General features: G+C 42.7%; 1 protein-coding gene across 1 annotated transcript in view; it reads left to right on the top strand.

Annotated features, from left to right (window-relative positions):
- The window catches only part of GGT7 (gamma-glutamyltransferase 7), a 48,430-nt gene that overhangs the window by 17,390 nt on the left and 7,761 nt on the right, over positions 1 to 23,279 (top strand). The window contains exons 4-11 of the mRNA XM_015413400.1: positions 3,292 to 3,409; positions 3,883 to 3,950; positions 4,483 to 4,556; positions 6,305 to 6,501; positions 9,653 to 9,740; positions 12,942 to 13,069; positions 16,387 to 16,475; positions 20,432 to 20,584. Coding sequence (XP_015268886.1) covers positions 3,292 to 3,409; positions 3,883 to 3,950; positions 4,483 to 4,556; positions 6,305 to 6,501; positions 9,653 to 9,740; positions 12,942 to 13,069; positions 16,387 to 16,475; positions 20,432 to 20,584 — 915 coding nt within the window. The remainder of the gene's footprint in view (positions 1 to 3,291; positions 3,410 to 3,882; positions 3,951 to 4,482; positions 4,557 to 6,304; positions 6,502 to 9,652; positions 9,741 to 12,941; positions 13,070 to 16,386; positions 16,476 to 20,431; positions 20,585 to 23,279) is intronic.

The raw sequence follows: 23,279 nt of genomic DNA, 5'->3' as shown, positions 1-23,279 counted from the left end.
CTATCCAAAAATATCATCAATGTCTTGGCTTTTAATTTAATGGAAGGGAAGGGAAGACAGAGGAATGACTACAGAATAGAGTACATAAATAAAGGGTGGGACTGGGACATGAAATGATCTTAGTGTGAGAATGAGAGCATTATAAGAATGTCCCTATTTTTAACTGTGAAATGTGGAAGGGTATTTAGGTGGTCTGGTGGTAGATTATAATGTGCTGAAATATCCCACATGTTTGGACCACAGAGACTGGAAGTGTTGGAAAGATAAATCCAGTTCCCAGAATCAGAGTAGTCTGGATGTGCCTTGAGGCAAATTGGGTGTTATCCAAACTTCTGACGTGTCTCCATGTCTCCGTGGTGGTCATCCATACTGCAGGAGCTCAGGTTCCAGTTGGACAAATGACCTATCGCCAGTCATAATTTTAAACAGAGCCAAACTTAATATTTGGAACTTTGCTGCCGGTACCCTGGAAGGAGTTAAATAAATAAAATAAAACTGTGGAAAAATTAATTTGTAGCTCATCTAAAAGATGAGCATTGGTCCTGTAATCTGGCATAAATTGGTTGTCCTTGGCATTAAAGAATGTAAACTGCACAGTTTCTGCACTCATTAAGGCCAAATTTAGCTGCCCATTTCATCAGCCTCTGCTGTCTATAAGCCTGGCTCATTGCCCAGAACTGTTACCTCCCTTCCTCTATCATGGTGTTTGTTTTAAAAAGGCATTATGCAAGAGCAATCTGAAGTTTTAGGTGGCGAGAGCACCAGGAAGTTCCAGGGTGTGTTACATAAACAGTGTTACTCGATAATGGTCCATCAGATGGGATTTCAGAAAACTTTTGTTGAAATTGGAAGCCCTAGTTTGGTTCCAAAGCTGCTTAATAAAAATTCATGCTCAGGATTAAAAATAAAAATACCAAAAAAATTCCCATAAAGGATCAGGCTAACTGAGAGTGCATTTAAGTACCAGCTGACTTCATGCACCAATTTGGTCAATTTTAATTGGGGATTAAAGTATCAGGTGAACACCTATGGCTTAAGTAGAGTAGTACATATTAAGCTTCTTTCCTGTTCATACTAAGTCCTGTATGGAACTATGACAGTCTAAAAATGGTATAAATATGAAAGAATTCTGACTGCCCCCTTTTGGGGTGGGGTGGGGTGGGGGGTGTTTTCAATGTGGACCTTCCAGAAATTAGACTCACTTTACCCTGCTGTAGGAGTTATACTGTATGAGTGAGTCACACACTCAGGAATAGTTCTTCAGCCAAGACACCCAAAGGTCTACTGGGAGTAGCACAATGAAGAGGGCACTGGTACAGCACAATGGCTTGGTTCACTCCTGGCCATCGACAGAAAAACAACACAAGCCAGTTCACATTTTGTTTGGGAAATTGGGCAGGGAGCTGTAGGTAGGTAGCTTTTTTACTGAAACTAATTTGTGCTTTCATGATACAACTACTGGTGATGCACACACCTGTTGCTAGAAAGAGGGGACCCATAAGGAAAGGTGGTGGGATATTTTTTTTTGTTTTGCATTTTTGTGTGTGTGCCTGTGCCTGGAAGTCATGGTGACTTCTGGCAACTCCTAGAGGACATTCAGAGAAGTGACTTGATAGCCTGCCTCTGGCCTCCTGTCCCTGGTATTCTCTGGAGGTCTCCCATCCAAATACTTGCCAGAGTTGGCCCTGCTTAACTTCCAAGATTTGACAAGATTGGGCTTGCCTGGGCTATCCAGGTTAGAGCTAGGTGCAGGATATTTAGAAGACCAAAGTTCTTTGATTGAAATATTATGCTAGAGACATACCTGGTTTTGTCAAGACCAAACTACTGATCATAACCACCAGTGTTGCAGAATTGGAGGAGACAGAGTGGCACAACTGTCTCCCAAATGAAAATGTGGTGGACTACTTCTTCCAAATGGACTGATGCTGAGTCAGTCCTAGACTAGGTCTGTTAAACACAGGTGTATGTGTGAGTGTGTTTTTAAACAAGACTTTTACCCTGCCTTTCTGCCCTCATAAAGCCACCAGGGTGGCTAGCAAATTAAAACATGTACATTAAAATCCCATCTTAAAAGCCATCAAAACCAACACACAAACATATCATTGAAACAATTTTAAACCAGAGCTTAAAATAAGTACAAAAGCTAAAAAGAACAGTTAAAACGTTATGGAGGAAGGATGGATCACCAAGGGAATGCCAAGCAAAACAAAAAAAAGTCTTAACCTGTTAGTGGAAGATGGCAACAGAAGGTGACAGGCAAACCTTCCTGGTTAGAGATATCCAGAGTTTTGGTGCCCCTACTGAGAAGACCCCCTTCTGGCTTGCCACCCACCTAATTTCAGAAGGCAGTGTTCCCTCTAAGCTGAGTTAGTGTGAGCTGGCTCACAGTTTTTTAGCCTCCGGCTCACACATTTTTGTCTTAGCTCATGAAGGAGGGCTCCAGAGTAACCTAATTTATGCAGTAGCCAAGTCGCTCGCTCACAACTTTGATGCCCGTCGCTCACAAAGTGGAATTTTTGCTCACAAGACTCCACGGCCTAGAGGGAACATTGGAAGGCACCCAATGCAGGCTCTTCGAAGATGACTGCAGTAGTTGGGTAAGTTCATAATGGAGTAGCTGGTCCTTCAGGGATTTTTTTTGCCCTGCATTATTTTCTGCCAGGGAACTGGAGCAGGGAAACTTGTCATGTGGAAGCCCTGTTGTTGCTATACTGCAGCAGCAACAGGGAAACCACATAAGCCTGTCCCCATGTGAAAACCAGACTGGTGCATGTGCATTGCCACTGAGCAGTGAGAGTGATAAACTGGCATTCCCAGTCCATAAAAAGGACGACTACAACTTGCTCATTGGTGGGTACTTTCATTCTCTTCAGATCCTGAACATGAATTGGAAATTCCTCTCATTTGATGTGCTGTCTTGTAGAAACACAGGGAAATATGGGAAGCAGGTATAGAGACGGGGAACTGAAGTCTAAACAGATCATTGGTAGTTTATTTGTAGATTATTCTTAAAACTTAAAATGTCCCAAGATGGTTTATAACACAATAAACTGCAATGAAAATCAATAAATAGCCAGTAAAGTACAATAAGATGAAGTTAAAGCACACTAAAAAGCAATAAAATATAGTAGTAATCAATAAAAGCCAGGGCAATTTAGGGACAGTTTTAGGATGCTATAAGTACGTGGAGCAGGTTCTTTGTCCTGGAGCACAACACAGGAAATCATCCCATAGCTGGAAAAACATTCTCAATATGTGTTTCACTCTTGTATGGCTCTGTTGTTGCAGTGGAGGAGTAATGCTGGTTCATGACATCAGGAAGAACGAGAGCCGGGTGATTGATTTCCGAGAGACCGCCCCCTTCAGCATCCAAGAAGAGGGCCTTAGGAAGGCTTGGGAAACAAAGGTGTGAGAGGGCCTTTACTGTTTTGGGGCAGGGTAGTAATTGGTAAAAATCTTCATTAATCTTCCAAAATGTACCTGTCTTGGTTCCTTGTAATAAGAATATAAACGCTGTGAACAGAGGCATACCCCAACTTTGTTGGACCCTTTGTTGGACCCTTTGTTGGACCTTAAGGGTCCAACTTTGTTGGACCAGAGGCATACCCCAACTTTGTTGGACCCTTGCAGTGTAATCTTAAGCAGGTCTTCTCAGAATCCTATTGAAGTCTTACTCTTGGGAAAGTAGATCGCACTGTTGGTGATATTTCTAGTATTTTCAATCCCATGAGGGCATATCTGCATTAAAATGGTATCTCCTCCATACATCATCCTTCTTGTTTTCCATGGGAGTTAACATTTTATATCCCACTTAACTTGTCAGATTGGTGCCCTTATAGAGCTCAATACTCTTTTGCTGTGTCTTTCCTTTTTGTCCAGCTGGGTCTCTTGGTTGGGGTTCCAGGCATGATGAAAGGACTCCACGAAGCACATCAGTCTTATGGAAGGTAAGAACATTTCCCATGCTTGTTGCATTCCATGGCCAGGCCCAATGGGAAAGACTGAAAGAAGTCTTCCAGGAAGAACATGTCATAACAATGCATATAAACACTGTACAGGTTTATATTCCATCCAAGTTAATGTATATGGTTGGCAGTGGTAAGATCCATTTCACACATCATATTTTAAGGTGTTCCTATAAAATGGGTTACCTGTACACATAAGAATAAAACATGTGAATGTGACAAATACATCGGTATGTGTGTATTTTACATAGGCAAACTGTCAAGGGAACTAAAACTAGCTGTATATACTGTGCCAAGCACAGTTTCGTTGTCATGCCATGCAAATGTGTGAAGTGGCTCCGAAAGCTCCTCAGAGACCTGGCTTTTGCTAGTCTCTGTTCTATTCAGATCATGAATTTATCTTGAAATTTCTGTTATCAATTATTTGCTGGGTTGCATTTTCAGCCTGCTTTATCTTAACTGTTGGATTCTGCTTGGGGATTGCCAGTCATGCCGATGTTTCCTTGTTTGCCAGACTGCCCTGGAGACAGCTGCTGGGCTTTGCTGCGGATGTGGCTGAGGATGGATTCAATGTCACACATGACTTAGGTGAGTGCATTCATGGAAACGCGGTACAAGGCAAAAAAAAGTTGTTAGAGCTGGTACAGCAAAATGGTCTCAGAAACTGCCAGTGCAAATCTCATCTCACACCTAAATTCACTAGGTGGTCTTAGCCTCAGGGCCTAACTACAGTGTTTCTGGGTCTGCCCTGAGTCATGTCTCAAATCACATGTGCAATGGGAGTTCCATGTTGGGAGCTCCCATTGACTTTTGAAACTTAACTCACAGATATGTGAGTTCCACTAAGAGGGGACAGTTTCACACACACACCCTCTCCTGGCAGCAACCAGCACAATTGTGCCTATTGCTCCACACAGGTCCATTGACTCTGGGAATCACCTTTCCAATGGTTGACAGAAGCTTCAGAAACAAATGCTAAAAAAAAGTCCATGCACCTTTCATGCACAGATGGTAGCAATATAGACCAGTGGAAAGTGGATTTTTAAAAAACAACAAAACCTTAAATAATAAAATCTGATGGAGCACATCTAGTGTTTTAGGGACCAGAGCAAATTCCTTGACATGTGTAGAAACAATACACCATTATAGCATATTTCAAGCTACAATATACCATTATAGCATATTCGTGGGCACTCCATGAAATTGCCGAGCAGTTGGGTTAGAACAGATAAAAGGAAATACTTCTTCACCCAAAGAGTGATTAACACATGGAATTCACTGCCACAGGAGGTGGTGGCGGCTACAAGCATGGACGGCTTCAAGAGGGAAATAGATAAGCATATGGAGCAGAGTTCCATCAGTGTTTTTTGGTTAAAATTTTAGTATGAATTGTGAGAGTTGTCATTCTTTGGGGTTGAGCTCCTTCCTCCAAGTCTGTAGGAGTTAAATCTTAGAGTGCTGAGTGTAGCCATTCCAAAACAGGTCACTACGGACTTAAGAAACCTTTAGCTGAAAATGCTATTGTGGGCTCTAGTACTTTCTTTGGTAAGGCTTCAGCACTAAGACAGCCAGATCTTTTTGTATTTAAGTACAAGCATGAGAGGTCTTGATTCATTGACCGAGGGGTGGTAGCTAGATAGGCTTGTTTTTCTCTGAAGTTGCCATTGTCTCCGGTGAGTACGATGAGATCAAAGTGGGGTGATCCTGCCCACTGTAAGACTGATTCACATGTTACAAAGTTCTCATGGTTGCCATTATAGCTGTCAACGGATGTGTTCTTGGATTTCACCACTGGGAACTTATGTCCAAGGAGTGCACGGGCCCAGTTTGGATTGGGACCACAGCATGTGGAGGGAAGGGGCCTTAGCCTTCCCCCTGCATAATTGTCCTGATCAAAAACATCCTCAAGCAGCCCAACAGGGCAAAGAGTGGCTACCCAGGACCATTTCAGGTTGGAAAAACACTGTGGGGAAGACTGAAATCCTTTCTCAGTGCCCGATCTGAATTGAGACTACATGCCCATGGGAATGAAATTCCCATTGGGGAACTCCCAGCTCACATCTGACCAAAAGTAAACATGGCAGCCAGAGATCTTTGAGGATGTTGTAATATATCAATCAGCAATTAGAGATATCACAAAATTCATGATCTGGCCTGATGTGAGTGGCAAAGGACAGCTAGTCATCAAGATAGAACAGGGGAGAGATAAAGACTAACAAAATAGAGGATTTATGACAATCCTGGGCTCAGCTTTCCTAGATTTCTGTCCTGAGTTGAACTGGGAATCTTCTGTAGTCATTTATTCTTCTGTTGGTCTCTCTTTCCTGTTGTCTTAGCTATGGCAATTGAAGAAGTGAGGCAACAGCACAATTACTCCGAAAAATTCAGAAACACCTTTCTTCCAGATGGACAGCCTTTGTTGCCTGGTACGTTTATGAAAAGACCAGACTTGGCTGCTCTTTTAAACTTGCTCGGGTCAAGAGGGGTCTCAGTTTTCTACAGTGGAAATGTAACAGAAGAGATCATTTCTGAGGTGAGTCATCTCAGTTATTTTCAGTGTGTGGACCATTTTATCATTTGATTCCAGATAGCCAGTGATGCCCCCATAGGTGTGTTTTGCTTTGTAATAAAAATGTCCTGAATAAAGGATGATTTGTGTGTTTGGCTCCATTTTAATTAATCAACTGTAGATTCCCAAGGCAGCTTACGAAAGGGACAAGAGTGCTGGCATTTGCATTTGGTGGCAAATTAGAGTTTGGCCACTGAAGGTTGTCCAAATCAGCAAGATTTCAGTTGTGCTGTTTGTGTGAACATAGGAGAGGGGAGTGTATGAGCACAAGAATAAGCCCACCAAAGACAAGCTTTAGGTTTGTCATGAAATCTGAATGCAACCATATCATAGAATCATAGAGCTTGAAGGAGACCTCCAGGCTGCCATGGACAAAGTGCGCTAGAAATCACATTGTTTTTGGATACCAACATGATGACAAATTCATGTCTCATTAAAAAAAATATTAAAACTGAGCACTAGGCTCCAATTTAGGAAGCAGCACTATAAATGATGTGGGAGCACACGATGCAGAAGCATTGTTGAAGCTAGATAGGTGCAGACCAGATCACTGTCTGCATGGCTGGCCATTGGGGCCATGCTTTGAACTTCATTAAATATAAAAATAACCAGACAGAGGGAAGGGCAAGTATAAGCTAGTGCCATTAATTGAAAAATTGCATGTCCCATTTTGACCTGCAATCAGGATGTCTTCAGTGGCTGAGGGACCCCTATAAATTCTCTCTTTATAATACTACTGTCTTCATGTTTAGCTTGTAATTCTGTACACATTCCTTTGTGATAGGAATTCTATGGGAACTAGTACCACTGAATTCAATAACAGGCCCATGCTGGCATTGTTCCTCTGGAAAAAAAAGAACAGTACCTGATGACAATAAGTAGATTTTGGTATGGACCTCTAAGATCCTTGTTTTCAGGACATTTTAGAAGAAGTGGTCCAGAATGTGTACTTTTACTATTGAGATATTTAAAGATTATGGTAGTGTTTGAATATTAATACTTTGGGTTGGAGCCTACCAGCTTTTTTTCTGGTAGAAGCTGATCATTCCCTGTTTTCCCTTCCCCCAGTCCCTTTGGACACCCCTCAGACACAAGAGGGCTGGTGAGACTTGCATGGATAAAGACAAAGGATAGCTGCAGCAAAGGAGGGAATGAAGCAAAATCAACCCCATCTCACTCTTGTGCCAGTAACAACACTGATAGCATTTGATGTTATGTTTCCTGTTATCAAAGAGGAGGAAAATGAACACATTAAATAGCTGAATTCCATTAAAAACTCCTCCTTTCAGTTCTAACATAAATCCATTGATTAGTATCCTTGGGCCAAACTAGACGTAACAGCTTCCGCAGGTCTGACCCATGGACACCACTGCCATTTAAAAGGATTTAAAAATGCGAATAGGGCCTGCAGCATGGCAGGTTGAGGTGTTCTTCTGCCCTTTGCCCCATCCCTGCAGCTGTATGAGCACTTGATAAAGCACAGAGAGAAACAAGAGCACCTCACTGCAAGCCCAATTAGGCCCTCGTGGCATTTTTAATTCATGGCATTGTCATCCATGGGTCAGACCCATAGATGCCATTATTGTCTAGTTTGGCCCCTTAAGGATAGTCATAGGATCACTTTGGGCTACTGAGCACTGTAGAATTGTTTAACCACACATATTGTCCAGAGCACTTAAAGAGCGCACTTAAAATGAATAATCTTCTTCAATTAAGATTTGCAGAACAGAATGATAATTCTAACCTGCATTGGCTGTGTAACGATACATACACACACATATATATTAACAAATATATATTAATTAATTTTAACCTGTATTGGCTGTGTAACAACACACACACACACACATATATCTATATACTAATACTGAAGTTGCCCCCTGGCGTGCGGATACCTAAATCCGCACATCGGGGACACTTGGAGGGGAGGGAGATTTTCGTGCACACTTGGGGCAGTCCCTAGATGTGCACAAAAATCTGAAAAAAATATTGGGGGGATACTTAAATCCCCCCAAAAGCAACAGAGCGTCCCCTGCGCATGCGCAGGGGACGCTCTGCAGACTGCCTCACCGCCGCCGCTTTGGAGCTGGGGGGGAGAGACCAGCGAGTTTTTGGGCGGGGGGGGAGAGCGAGCCGGGGGGGTGGAGGAGCCGGGGGGGAGCCGGCAGGATGGGGGGGAACTTACCTCCTCCTGCTGCTTCCTCGTCTTCCTGATAGGTGTGGAGCGCCCCCCCCCGCGAGAATCGCGGGTCCCGCCCCTTGTATATATATATTAACATAGGATTGCGGGAAGACATTGAGCTAATTTTTTGAAACCTTGCATCATCCTGAGCTGATGAGCAAAATTAAGCTTATTCTTGGTAAACCGAATAATATGTTTTGTTGTGGCTGTGCTAATTCTGCCAGTAAGTGGATATGAGAAGATTTTGATACATTTCAAATTAATTAATCTAGAACAGTGATTTCCAGACTGTTTTCTGGGTGACTGTGGATCCTCAGAAGCTTGTCAAGGGATCCTTATTGAGGAAAGCAGTCACGATGGACAAAAATCCCTGAAAGACAGCTTGACAACCACTGCTTACCTTCTTCCATAATGAACATCCTAGTGTGTGCTGTAGTTGAGAACTCGCTGCTCTGGCTAGTGTGCCCCCTCCAGAACGTGACCTCAAATCCCTTGTAGTGTGCCAAAGTTGTTTGGCAAACAGGTTGACATGGAATGGGTTCTCTGAATGTAGATTTAGAAACCACTAATCTGTAATAAAAAAGGTATGACATTATGAATTCCTTTCAGGCAGTTTTGGAAGCTCTGAAAGATACCTTAACAAGAAAATAGGAGTTGTTCACTTAGCATAAAGGGTCAGATTCAGCCAGCTTTTTCATTCAGTCTCCCATTATTTCCCTCTTAACGACAGCTACCTGTCCCACGTGCTTTTTGGCCAGGCTGGTCCCATGATCACCAGCATAACCATTTTGGTAGTCAGAAGGGACTCTTTCCATGCTTTTTCTCCAGTGAAAAAGTTGGTTGGATCCCACCCAGAAAGTGTTCAATGTCCTTTCGATTAGCAAACGATGTCATTAACCTACTGCAAATCTGTTCCTGTGATCCTCTGTCTAGGTTCGTAATTTTGGTGGTATCTTGTCAGAAGAAGACTTTAGTAACTACACTGTCTTGATGGAAAGTCCAGTCCATACAATATACCAAGGTAAACTGTGACATCTGTATTGGTGTTTCCTAAACACCATGTGGCTCGTTCAGAAGTCTCCTGATTTTGGGTTTGCAGAAAGAGAGCCTTATATCAGAACAAAAGAAAGGCTGAAGTATTATGGCACGGATTCTGCAAATTAGCTGTTGTCATACTAAATCAAGTCTGCCTCTGATATGAAATATTTATTTTAGATGGGGTGCTGGATTGTTTTTGTTAGCAGAGCTGGGAAATAATCTAGTCCCATACTTCAGAGTTGCTTTCAATGAAGTTTACTCCAACAGGACTTGCAAAAAAGACGTTAACTGACTGTAGGCTTTTTAATAACAGAAGGGCCTTCAAGATACAGGTATTAACTCTTCTAAGCATAAAGATCAACAACAAGAGGCAAGCAAAGCAACTCTGAATAGTAGAGAGTGTACACTACATCTCCCCCTAGAGTTGCAATACGAGCCCAATATCAGTCTATAAGCTAACAAAAACTGCTAATACACTGTTTCCTCTCCAACAAACCTAAGATAACATGGATGGGTTTTTTTACATAACTTCTGCTTATCCATTTCCCCCTTCTTCTCATTCACATATTCTCAACACATACCACTATCTCAGAACTGAGTTTAACATAAAACCAGTGAGGCAAAAGTTATATTTTGAAGGACTTCCCATTTACACAGGATCTCATTTAAACTGGGCTGCTCTGTCTTTACAATACTACTGTCTTAACCTTTAACTTGTACCTCTATGCATATTTACTTCTAATGGGAATCCTGTGAGAATGAATCCATCAGAATTCAGTAAGAGGTTACAATAGGGCTGTTATTCTTTGGACTTTATTTATGCTGGTATAGCTCCACTGGACAAGAGAACCTTAGCTGATGGAAATAAGTAGAGTTTCATATGGACCAACGAAGGCCCTAGCTCAGAAATTTGGGGGGTGTTACAGAAGGAATGCTGCAGAATGCATGCTTCTGTCACCGAGATATTCTTAGAGAATCTGGCCGTGTTTGAATGCTAATACTTTGGGTTGAATTCTGCCATTAAAAATGAAGTGAGTGGTCCCTCCTTATTTTAAATGGAAAAGACCCACTTGAGAGATGTATGTAGCTTGACCTTTCATATTTTTTTCTTTTATAATTAATGTGGTATGTTTTGTATTTAGATTGTATTCTATATTTGTAGGTAGGGCCATGGCTCAGTCATAGCGTGTATTCCAGATTATATCCCCACCACCTCCAGTTAAAAGGATCAAGGGGTGATGTGCTGCTGTCAGTCAGAGCAGGCAACACTGATTTCAATAGACCAGTGGTCTAACTAAAAATATGAGGTAGCTTCATGTGTCTTCACTCTGCGTGTACTATGATATCTGTAAAGTAAAGGTAAAGGTTCCCTTGCTCGAAAGCCAGTCGAATCCGACTCTAGGGTTGCGGTGCTCATCTCCGTTTCGAAGCCGAAGAGCCAGCGCTGTCCGAAGACGTTTCCGTGGTCAGCATGACTAAACACCAAGGCGCACGGAACGCTGTTACCTTCCCACCAAAGTGGTACCTATTTATCTCCTTGCAATTTCTTGCTTTCAAACTGCTAGTTTGGCAGGAGCTGGAACTAGAGATGGGAGCTCACTCCGTTGTGTGGCAACTCGGGTCATGAACTGCTGAACTACCAACCTTCCACAGCCTGCAGTTCAGCATCTTAACCACTTGAGCCACGCAGCTCAAGTACAAAATATCTCATGAAGAACCACTGCTTAGATAAAGGAACCCGTACACCCTTGATCTGCCTCCTGCTCTCCTTACCCAAGGCAAGAGTGTGCTAAGCTTTTTAATCCTTTCCCCCAGTTGGGGAGGGTCCTCTTTGAACTATTCTGGGCTGGGGGCTGAGTTTTCCCCGATTTCTGCCATGGCCCCTCTATCCAATCATAAAGTGGTACATGTCTCTGGCATTTACTAACCAAACTAAATAAATACATTTATGGCCCAACTCAGCAAAACAGTGATCTGTCTTCCTTCTGGGCAAATGGTGATCTTTGCCCTTCCCATTTGTCTCCATAAAGGGAACTCATATCCTTTCAGCCTGAAATCAGAAGAATGTATGGTTTCATTTCCAGGAAAGAGGGTAACTTATCTGGAGACAAGTGCCTCTTGTGTGTTAATCAAGGTATCTTGTATTCCTTTATCATAACAGATCCCTCTGTCATTGCTTGCGGCTTGAGAACATATGAACACATGAAGCCAGCTTATAGCGACCATTGGCTATCAAGCTTTTGAGGGTCTCAGGTCTTTCACATCATCTACTACCTGGTCCCTTTAACTGGAGACATTGGGAATTGAGCTTGAGACCTTCTGCATGTCAAGCAGATGTTCCACCTCTTAGCCACTACTGGTCTGCCTGAGGTTCCTACCCAGGTTTTGATCAGCCTGTCCTATTTTTGAAAGCCTAAGCTTCTAATGAGTATAGATACTGTAAACGCTGGTTACCAGCTCCAGCATGAACACTGTAGCACTATCACCACATCCATAATCGGCAAATTGGAGACTCTCCAGCCAGGAGGTTTTCTTCTTTTTCTTTTTTAGGGAGGATCCAATAAGCTGCTTTGGGTTTTGCAAAAAGCTTCCATTAACCTAGTGGTAGTTTTAACTTTTTCACCCTTTGAACAGCGGATTGCTTTGTCATATCACAAACTGCTTTTGAAATGGCACCGAGTTTCAAACTTTGGCCCATTCTGCATCGAGCATTCACTCTGTTGTTTTATCAAACCCACACTGGAACAGGAAAAGATACGGCTCAAAACCACATTCAAATACCCCGGGCCAATGCCATACTGACTGCGAAATCACCCCTGAATGGCCATAAAACTGCCACAAATCTATGCAGACCATACCATAAAACTGAGAGATCAAACTAAGTGAAAGCTGGCATGCAGCCTGGACACTGCCATAAAATCAGACAAAGTGAAAGTGGCATGCAATGTAGAGGGGAATTTCTGTTCCAACAGTGGGTTTGGTAAAACAGCGGAGCGAATGCTAGATGCAGAGTGGGCCATCGTTTGCCAGGCTGGGGGGGGGCGTGGGGGGGGGGGGGGGGGGACTCTAATCTGAAGTCCCCTTGGGCTCACTGACCTAGTTCCATGGCTCTTTAGATTGTGGCTGAAAGCTGGGGGGGAATTAACTTATCTGCAGCTTTTCTTTTGTTGATGTGCCTTCACAGGTCATCTCGTTCTCAGCCCATCCCCTCCACATGTAGGCCCTGCACTGATCACAGCTCTGAACATCCTTGAAGGTTTCAATATCACCAGCCAGGTAGCCAGGGAAAATATTCTCCACTGGATGGCAGAGGTAAGACCCCCCTTATCTATGTATCAATGTGTCTTGTTTTTGGTAATAATAATAAGAAGAGATTGGATTTATACCCCGCCCTTCACTTGGGAGTCTCAGAGCGGCTTACAAACTCCTTTCCCTTCCCCTCCCCACAACAGACACCCTGTGAGGTGGGTGGGGCTGAGAGAACTCTGACGGAAACTGCTCTTTTTCAAGGACAGCTGTGCCAGAGCTTGTGACTGCCCCAAGGTCACATCAGCAGCTGCAAGCAATAGGGCCTTCTGTTCTCAGATTCTTATAGGGAATTCAATTAGGTTTATAGGGGAAAACTTTAAATGGTAGCAAATGGTAGCATTATATTTAATGAGGATTTTTTGTTGTTCAGTCGCACAGTCGAGTCCGACTAGTAGTATATTTTAAAATATATTTTACAGTTTTTTAAAAAGCTGCCTTTGGTAGAAGAACTGGATATATATACAGTTTAACAAATAATATATTAAGATATAAAATGATAACAATTGCTATGCTAATATTGTTGATGGTGAATATTTATACTAAAATGGCTTTGCTCCAAGTCAGTATTGTTTTCAGTCAAATGTAAGATTTTTGGACAAGAAAATTGACCTCCTTCTCTGTCATCTTTCTTGTCATCTTTTTGATTCTCTTTTGAGGCAATCATATATCAGCAGTCATACACTGGCCAAAAGCACCTCCTTGTGGCATATCTCTTATACTTTTAATCAATAGAACTCATGATTCCACCTTCCATAAGGCTTCAAAAAGCCCCTCCCAACCATTTTTTGTTAGGAAACTATACTTTAGCTAATTATCTTACATACAGTTGGAAATATAGATTCAGGTGGGTAGTCATGTTTGTCTGAAGCAACAGAGCAAAGTTTGAATCCAGTGGCACCTTTAAGACCAATTAAGTTTAATCCTGGGCATAAGCTTTGTGTGCATGCACACTTCATCAGATACACTGAAACATTCATAGGTCTACCAGTTGCTTTAATCCAATCTCAGCTGTATTTATTTCCCAGTTGCTTATGCATCTTGACTCTAACAAGCCCTTCCTGGCGACTAACACCCCCCCCCCTTCTCTCTACTTATATGTAAAGCTTGAAGAAAACTGTTTCAATGTATCTGATGAAGTCTGCATGCACACGAAAGCTTATACCCAGAATTAAACTTTGTTGGTCTTAAAGGTGCCACTGGACCCAAACTTTGTTTAGTTAGAAATATAGTCAGTAACAAATTAGAAAAAAAATTATTGTGGAGACACCGGTGGCCAAGCGTAAGTGCTATGGAGGGTCACAGTGGGCCCTCAAACAAAGTTACCCTCTGGGTTCCCACTTCTGTTTCAAACCTCACATACAAGATCCTTGAGCAGAACAGATACTCTTCTCCTATCACTGAGCAGTGCCTTGTCCAGTTCCCTGGACCTCCAGGGTGATCCGAACCCTCAGAATTTTGTAACTCTGGCCCCACCTCTCGACAGCTTTGCCCCTCCTTATATCTTAGTTGAAGTGACCTCATTTATACACATAGTCATTCAGCCCCTGGCTAAGTCAAATAAATCTTTATTGCATATTTTTAAATTTTAATTTTATGTGTAACACTTTAATACTGCCTGTCAACCAAAAAGGACTATGCAATGCAATTTTACAGATTAAAATCAACCATAAAATATATGGCAAGTCTGAGCAACACTTTTTTTTTTGAGTCTACTCAAAAATTACCTTTTTATGGATTGTCAGGTGGGAAAATCACGACTGTGGTTATTTTGCTGTGTGTACTCATATAAAGATGCAACGCACAGCGACCTCCGAAGATGTATCTTTGTGGGAAGGCAACACAGACCCTTTTGAGAAGTTTATGCAGGAAAAATGTCATGGGTTAAGCAGGTCCAAGAATACAGTAGATTATGTAAGATTATGCAAGAATACAGTAGAAATAAAGGAAGTTGTACCTTTTTTCCGGGTTGCCTGCGGTGGCTCAAGTGGTTAAGACGCTGAACTGCAGGCTGTGGAAGGTCAGTAGTTCAGCAGTTCGAGGCCCGAGTGTGCCGCATGATGGAGTGAGCTCCCGTCTCTAGCCCCAGCTCCTGCCAACCTAGCAGTTCAAAAGCAAGAAATGGCAAGTAGATAAATAGGTACCACTTCGGTGGGAAGGTAACAGCGTTCCGCGCGCCTTGGTGTTTAGTCATGCCGGCCACATGACCACGGAAACGTCTTCGGACAGCGCTGGTTCTTCAGCTTTGAAATGGAGATGAGCACCGCAACCCTAGAGTCGGATTTGACTGGCTTTCGAGCAAGGGAACCTTTACCTTTACCTTTTCCCCATGAGAGCAGGTACACCTCACTGTTCTTATAAAGGAAAGGGAGGTTGTGAGGGCCATATTTTCTTTGTTTTGCCAATTTCTATTAGTTTGGTTTGGATTTTAGCCAGTGCACATGTGAGAATATGATTTATTCCTGCTCCCCCCCCCCGCCCGCAGTCCCCTGAGACCTCTGAAATGCTGATGGTGGAGGATGTGGTACTCACATGGACAAAAGACCGCATAATGAGGAGGAACAAAAAACACCCCTCTTCCTCCTCCTTCAGTGAAAAGGGGGAGGGCAGAAAATAACTGCAGGCATGCAGCATAGGACCCAGGCCATTAAAAGTCACACAACTATTTATAACATGCTTAAAAAGGCATATGGGTAGCTACTATCCTGAAAGATATTATTTCACAACATAAAATTCATGTCATCAGCTCCTGAATGATCTATCAAGGGCCTGAGAGAAGCTGAGGCAACCTCTCCCCCACCTTCAAGGCTTCTGCTCCGAGGGGAAGGCAAGAGAGACACCCAGCACCATCAGCTCTTAAGAAGGCAACCGATAGCATGAGATAATTTTTTTTTTACTCCTTATTGTTTTTAATTTATAAATTGCCTGAGATGGTCTTGACAGAAAGGTCATATGTAACTGCTTTCAATAAATAATATACAGTGGCTGCTTTTCAACAAATTTGTCTGCATTGTTCTCAGTTATAGCCGGACATCTAACAGAGTATATTAATCTCATCATAATGGCCAGTTTGCAGATTCTATTAAGCCATTCTGAGTACTTCCCTCTTTTCCTAATTAGCTGCAATGCATACATTACCTGCGGAGAGATTGATAATTAGTTTCAAGTAAGTCCATCTTAACAAAAGAACACTTAAAATAAAATGTCAGGACTATCTTGGGATCCAGTTATATGAAATAAACTGTAATTTCATCTAATTCAATCCATAACTTTAGCCAAACCTTCATATTGTCATTCTTTTTCTTCCTCTCTGTTTCATGTAGACATTAAAAATAGTTCTGGCTCTGGCTAGCAGCTTGGGGGACCCTTTCTATGATGCATCTGTCTCTCATACTGCAGAAGAAATGATGGGGTAAGAAGTCTAAATTATAATAAATAAAAAGAAGTTGCATCATTTTTAATGTGGGCGTCTTTTGCATCAGTTAGTTCCAAGATTGCCAGGCCATCTTCTGTATTCTTGAGGACCAAACTACTGTCCAGGGAATAGTGGGGGAGCTGGAAATGTCTGATCTGTTCTGGTTACATCATAAAGTTTTAATCATGGCTTTGAGGTTGGATCTGAAGTATCCCTTCAAGAGATAGATTGGCAGGGACACTTTGCTTGTCCAGCATGCATATAATATAAAAATACAGCAACATGAGTAGGGGATACCCTTAGCAACTCATTTCTTCTTTTCATTACAAGTGAAGTTATGAGTAGTTCCTGGTAGTGACAGAGGGAGAAGATAAAATGATTCCATAGGCTGGATCTATGCTGCCAGTAAACCTTCCTTGCTATAGTTTGTAATAGAGATGCTCTTGTTCCTCTGAGACGGAGCAGTGAGCAGTGTAATAAGTGGAATGAAACTGCATGACCCAATATCGTTCAAACTGCTAGAGACAAAGAAACTGCCATAATTTCCCAATACAAGAATGCTCTTGAAAAATACTCTCAGATCTGAAAATGAAATGTGGGAATATTGGCTAAGTAACATGAAGACGTCTTATATCTTATACTGAAACAGACCATTGGCCTATTAAGTGTTGTTTACTCTGACTGGCAGCAGCTCTCCAGGGTCTCAGGCAGAGGGTCTTTGACATCACCTACTACTTGCTGACAAGCAACAGCCTGCTAAGAGTCCACTTGTACCCTAGGGGGAGCTGTGGTGCATTCTCTAGTGTTAAGGGTTTATTGAATGTTTTTTCTTGCAGTTCGGTGTACCTTTTATTGTTTTCTCTTCTCTGCTGTGTGTTACTGCTTGTACTCTGAAGACCTTTCTGTTGTATTAGTGGCCTGCAGTCAGTTATTGCAGTTACTTTGCAAAATCCTATTGCAGTAAATTCATTGAAAGCTAACTTCAAGTGTGGATTGGATTGTTCCCTGAACTCTGCCTACACTACCTTGAGCCTTTTAACTGGTAGGGTTGCCAGGTCTTGGTTGGAAAATACCTGGAGGGTATCTAGGAGAGGGTGGGGTTTGGGGAGGGGAGGGACTTCATCATGGTACAGTGCCATAGAGTCGACCCTTCAAAGTAGCCATTTTCTCCAGGGGAACTGATCTCTGTCAGCTGGGGGTCACTTGTAAAAGTGGGAGATCTCCAGGCTCCACCTGGAGGCTGGCAACCCTATTAACTGGAGATGCCAGGGACTGAACCGGGGACCTTCGGCATACCAAGCAGATGTTCTACCACTGAGCCTCTTCCTCTCCTCTCTTATACCTACCTCAGAGAGCAGTTTTAGTGCTACCAAGTCACTGCAAGAATTTTTTATACCTTTCTGCAATCTGTTTATGTGTAACAAACAATAAAGTGCTTATTATTAACAAATGATTAATTGAGTGTTAGATTTTGGACTGACATAGGAGTACTCTCAGGGGCAAGAGAATGTGGATATGTCCTAAGAGTAATTGTAGGTGACAGTTTAGGTGTGATTGTAGTTGACAGACCAGAACGATCATTATTATGGTGGTGGTGTATTGTTGTTAATATGATGCTAGACATTGTACAGATTAAGAACAAAATATAATATAGTTTCTTCCTTCAGACTTTTTTGTCCACATTCTAGTTTGCCTTTCCATCACATTCCATCTTTCAGATCATAGCCCATATACTACCAATTGCACCATAAATTAGAGGTTAATGAGATCTTTGCTGTCCATTCAGGGTCCCTCAATGTGGAACTCATTTCTTCTGAACCTCCACCCCTGTTCCTCTCTCCTGATCTTTAAGAAGCACAAGACTTTTTTTTTCTTTTTATGCCCCCCGGAGGGGAATTTTTATTGCATTTTCTATAAACTACAAACTACAACGAAAAAAGGTGAAGGGTTGTCTAGGGAGAAAGGAAAGAAAACCACTAATAACTAAAACCCCAAGTATAGGAGATCATTACATCAGCTTATATAAGTGTTAAACTAAGATGCTAGTATTACATTGAACATAGTCGATTAAGCTAAATTATCTTTTTAACCATTTTTTAAAACTGTTTAAAGACAACCCCAAGAGCATCATTTATAGTATATGCTTTAAGGCACCATTCAGAGTTCTTCAGCCTTCACTTTGCTTTATCTTTTCTAATCCTCAATTGGTATTCTTGTTTAGGGGCCGCCGCCCCCTTTTCTGAAGCAGAGTCCTCTTCGGAAGACACTGAATCCATTTCATCACTAAATTTGCTGTCATCTTCTTCCTTGGCATCCTCTTCTGGTTCACCCAGTTGCAGTCTCATAAACTCATATGCTTTGGAAACAGAGGCAATCTTTTCTTTTTTATCCTGTAGTTTGAAAATAACGCATTCCGGGGTCAACCATCTGTATGCAACACTATTTGTTTGTAGAAAGAGGATGAAGTCCTTGTACTTCTTTCTCTTCTTCCTTATTTCAAATGGAATATCTTTTAAAATCCTAATAGTATTGCCTCCAATTTTCAGTGGTGTTCCTGAAGTCGCTTTCAGGATTAAATCCCTTACATGTCTCTTTGAGAATCTCACCAGTATCTCTACAGGCAGATTGGTTTTTTTGAAATAAACGGAATAGGCCCTGTAGACCATGTCCATTTCACTTATAAGATATTCCGCTTTTAAATCTGTAACTGGAGTTAATTCATCGCTCAAAAGTTGTTTTAGATTCTCATCTTTAAATTCAGGGACCCCTTGGAACCGGAGGACCAGGTTAGCTTTCTCCATTTGCAATTTTAAAAGTTGAAATTCATCCAAAGCTTGCTTCTTTTCCAGCATTTGCACCTTTTTCTTAACTTTTTTAGCGTTGGCATCCATTTCCTTTACTTTCTCAGCTGTTTGCTCTGTCTTTTTTGTAGTTTCAAACAGTTGGAGCTGCTGAGCTGCAAAGTTCTGATTTAAAGTTGTCAGCTATTGATTGATGTTAGTAATCTGATCCAGTAGAGGGCGCAAAGAGTCTGCCAAAAGCTTAGAGAACTCAGTGGTCTCTTCCGGTCGTGGGCTCATGCTTCCTGACAGTTTCACTTTTGCTTGTTTTTCTCTCTCCGTTTTTTCCACGCCATTTTTATGGATTGTTTACTTTTGTATACACTTGCTAAAGTCTCTGAAATTCGCCCATATGCTTATCCGCGCTCTGGTAAGTTTCTTAAAACAGATTTCAGTGCTTTAACTTCCGCTCTCCCCCTTGTTAGCTCACTTTTTAGTTTATGCGTATGGGACGGGCCCCTCCCCCGCTCGCTTTTCTCGCTGTTCCCAGGGGAGGGCTTTCTTCTTAAATTACTGGCATTTCGCTTTTACTCGACTCACTGTTCGTTGTTGGTCATAAGACCTCGCTTAAAGTCTGTTTAAAACGCTCGATCTCCAGTGCTTGTCCCAGTCAGCTGCTCTAGTTCCATTTGGACGCATAGCAGCAGGACCGTCGGGGTGGGAGAGTGCCTCAATTCCCCAGCAATGCACTGGTGAAGAGGCCACCCTCCAAAAGCTCCATGGCTAGGAGCCTTTCGCAAAGGCTCCGGGTGGTGGTGGCGAACAATCGCCCCCCCTCCTATCCGCTAGCGTGCAGATCGCACCCCTGGGTCCAGGAGGTGCGTCCACCAGCATGTCACCATAAACCGGAAGTCGAGACTGTCTTATTTTTCATGTGTCTTTGTAGTTGGTGTCCCCAAATATATTTCTCCTTTCCCTCCCAGGTTTATGTTTTGATTTGTCCTTTGGTGCTGCTCAACCTGCTGGGCCCCCTGATAGTCTGGCCATTTTTTCCCTTCTACCAGGGTGAAGGCCAAACATCTTTTTGTCTTTCATATGGTAATAACCAGTGTGCCTGGACTTGGGCATTTCTGTTTTTAAAATGCACCATTCTTCTCTCTTTTCTTAATGTAGACAATCAACTGCAAACTTGCTACGCCAACTGATTAATGACTCCCAGTCTTCTGCCCCTGATCATCATGTTCCACATTTGTCCGTAGAAAGTGGTCCCTCTGCTAGCCAGGTCCTTGTTATGGGACCTGATGACTACATTGTGGCAATTGTAAGGTAAGGATCTCTCTCTAGTGGTGAGGTAAGGATATCTCTCTCGCTCTCTCTCTCTCTCTCTCTCTCTCTCTCTCTCTCTCTCTCTCTCTGCAAATTCAGAGGTGGATCTCCATATTTAAGTAGTTTTTCATAGAGATGACAGATTGACCCCAGAAATGAGAATATGATAGTGACATCTTGTGAACCACATGTTGAGATCTAATTGGCTGACTGCTAAGCCACAGCCATCAGTGGCCACTGTGGTCCAGTGCCTTATGCAAAATAATAGATCTTCATTAGGCAGTCAAGGGTTAGGCCTCAATGGTTCCTGAGAAGGTCAAGATCAAGAGTGTATGTATAGATCTCAGGGTTGCCAACTCTGGGTTGGGAAATTCCTGGAGATTGGGGATGGAGCCTGGGGAGGGCAGGATTGGGGAAAGGGAGGGTTCTTGGCCAGCTATAATTCAGAGTCCACCCTCTGAAGCTGCCATTTTCTCCAGGGGAACTAATCTCTGTAGTCTGGAGATCAGTTGTAATTCCAGGAGAGCTCCATGGCCCACATGGATCTTACTGAAGATCAAAGAAGATGTGAAGGTGGGCATCATATTTATTTTGTTATTAGTAATTGTATACATTTATACTGCAATGAGAAAAGTTTTCAAGGTTTCATCCCATAGTATAAAAATGTAATTAACAAGTCAATAAAGCACAATTTAAAATAATTAAAAAATAAATAGCAGGAAATAGTGGGTTGGATCCACAAATGCAAGGATTGCAGGTTATTTCTACATCCCCCCCCCCCCACAGCAGCCCTTTCTGACCCTGGGTTGTTTGACCTGTGTGAACTGCTAGTTGCATGAGTTGGGAGGCAGCAGTCAGGAGAAGAAGCTGTGCTGCCGGAAGAGTCAGAAAGGCCAATTTTAGCCCTCTCCCCTTGGGAATGGCCTTCAACTGACAGATCAATGAATCCAGAGAGGAGCCTTGCTGTCACATTTTGTGCCAGTTGATGCTTCTAAGACGTCTTCAAATTCAGCCCCACCCAGAGCTTATTACAACAGTCTAGACGGGAGGTTACAGTAGCCAGGTCAGCAAAGTCTAGATAAGACACCAGTTTATGAACTTAATACAACTGAAAGTGGGCACTCTTAGTGACAGCACCCACCTGTGTATCCATTAACAAGGCTGGATGCATGGGCACTCCTGCTCTTAATTTGATTTGTTATGGGAAGCGTGATCCCATCTAAGTCTGGTAAATCAGCACCAATCAAACGCTCTGACTTCCAAACCAACATCACCTCCATCTTGCCTGGATTAAGCGGCTATTTGCTTACCCTCAGACAATTGGCACCAACCTCAAGACATTGGTTCGGGATGTTCACATCTGCCTTCAAGGTTTTGGAGAATGAAATATAAAGCTGGGTCGTATGTTGCAATTAGCATATTGGTGACAACCCATTCCAAAGCTCCGGATGATCTTGGCCAAAGGTCTTACAAGAAAATAAAGAGGACTGGGGGATAAAATGTACCTTTGTGTTACTCCACATATCAGGTTCTAACTGGTGGACTCTGCCTTCCCTATGCTAACTTTGTTTGCCAGTTTGGTGTAGTGGTTAAGTGCACGGACTCTAATCTGGGAGAACCGGGTTTGATTCCCCACTCCTCCACTTGCATCTGGCTGGATGACCTTGGGCAAGCCGTAGTTCTAATAACAGCTGTTCTTGAAAAAGAACAGTTTCTGTCAAGAGCTCTCTCAGCCCCACCGACCTCACAGGGTGTCTGTTGTGGGGAGAAGAAGGGAAAGGAGTTTGTAAGCCACTCTGAGACATAAGAACATAAGAACATAAGAGACGCCAATGTTGGATCAGGCCAAAGGCCCATCCAGTCCAACACTCTGTGTCACACAGTGGCCAGAAATACCAGTGCCATCAGGAGGTCCAGCAGTGGGGCCAGGACATTAGAAGCCCTCCCACTGTTGACCCCCCCCCAAGCACCAAGAAGACAGAGCATCACTTGCCCCAGAGCCCCTAGCTATACCTTGTGGCTAATAGCCACTGATGGACCTCTGCTCCATATGCTTATCTAATTCCCTTTTGAAGCCGTCCATGCTTGTAGCACCCACCACTTCCTGTGGCAGTGAATTCCAAGTGTTAATCACTCTTTGGGTGAAGAAGTACTTCCTTCTATCCATTCTAACCTTAGCCACTGATGGACCTCTGCTCCATATGCTTATCTAATTCCCTTTTGAAGCCGTCCATGCTTGTAGCACCCACCACTTCCTGTGGCAGTGAATTCCATGTGTTAATCACTCTTTGGGTGAAGAAGTACTTCCTTTTATCCGTTCTAACCCGACCGCTCTGCAGTTTCATGGAGTGCCCACGAGTTCTTGTATTGTGAGAAAGGGAGAAAAGTACCTCTTTCTTTACCTGCTCTTTCCCATGCATAATCTTATAAACCTCGATCATGTCACCCCTCAGTCGTCTTTTCTCCAAGCTAAAGAGCCCTAAGCGCTTTAACCTTTCCTCATAGGGAAAGTGTTCCAACCCTTTTATCATTCGAGTTGCCCTTTTCTGCACTTTTTCCAAAGCTATAATATCCTTTTTAAGGTGTGGTGACCAGAACTGCACACAGTATTCCAAATGAGATCTCACCATTGATTTATATAGGGGCATTATTATATTGGCTGATCTGTTTTCAATACCCTTCCTAATAATCCCCA

This window comes from Gekko japonicus, unplaced genomic scaffold, assembly GCF_001447785.1.
Source record: "Gekko japonicus isolate JY-2015 unplaced genomic scaffold, Gekko_japonicus_V1.1 scaffold79, whole genome shotgun sequence".
Lineage (NCBI taxonomy): Eukaryota > Metazoa > Chordata > Lepidosauria > Squamata > Gekkonidae > Gekko > Gekko japonicus.
This window is presented reverse-complemented; position numbering and strand designations above follow the sequence as displayed.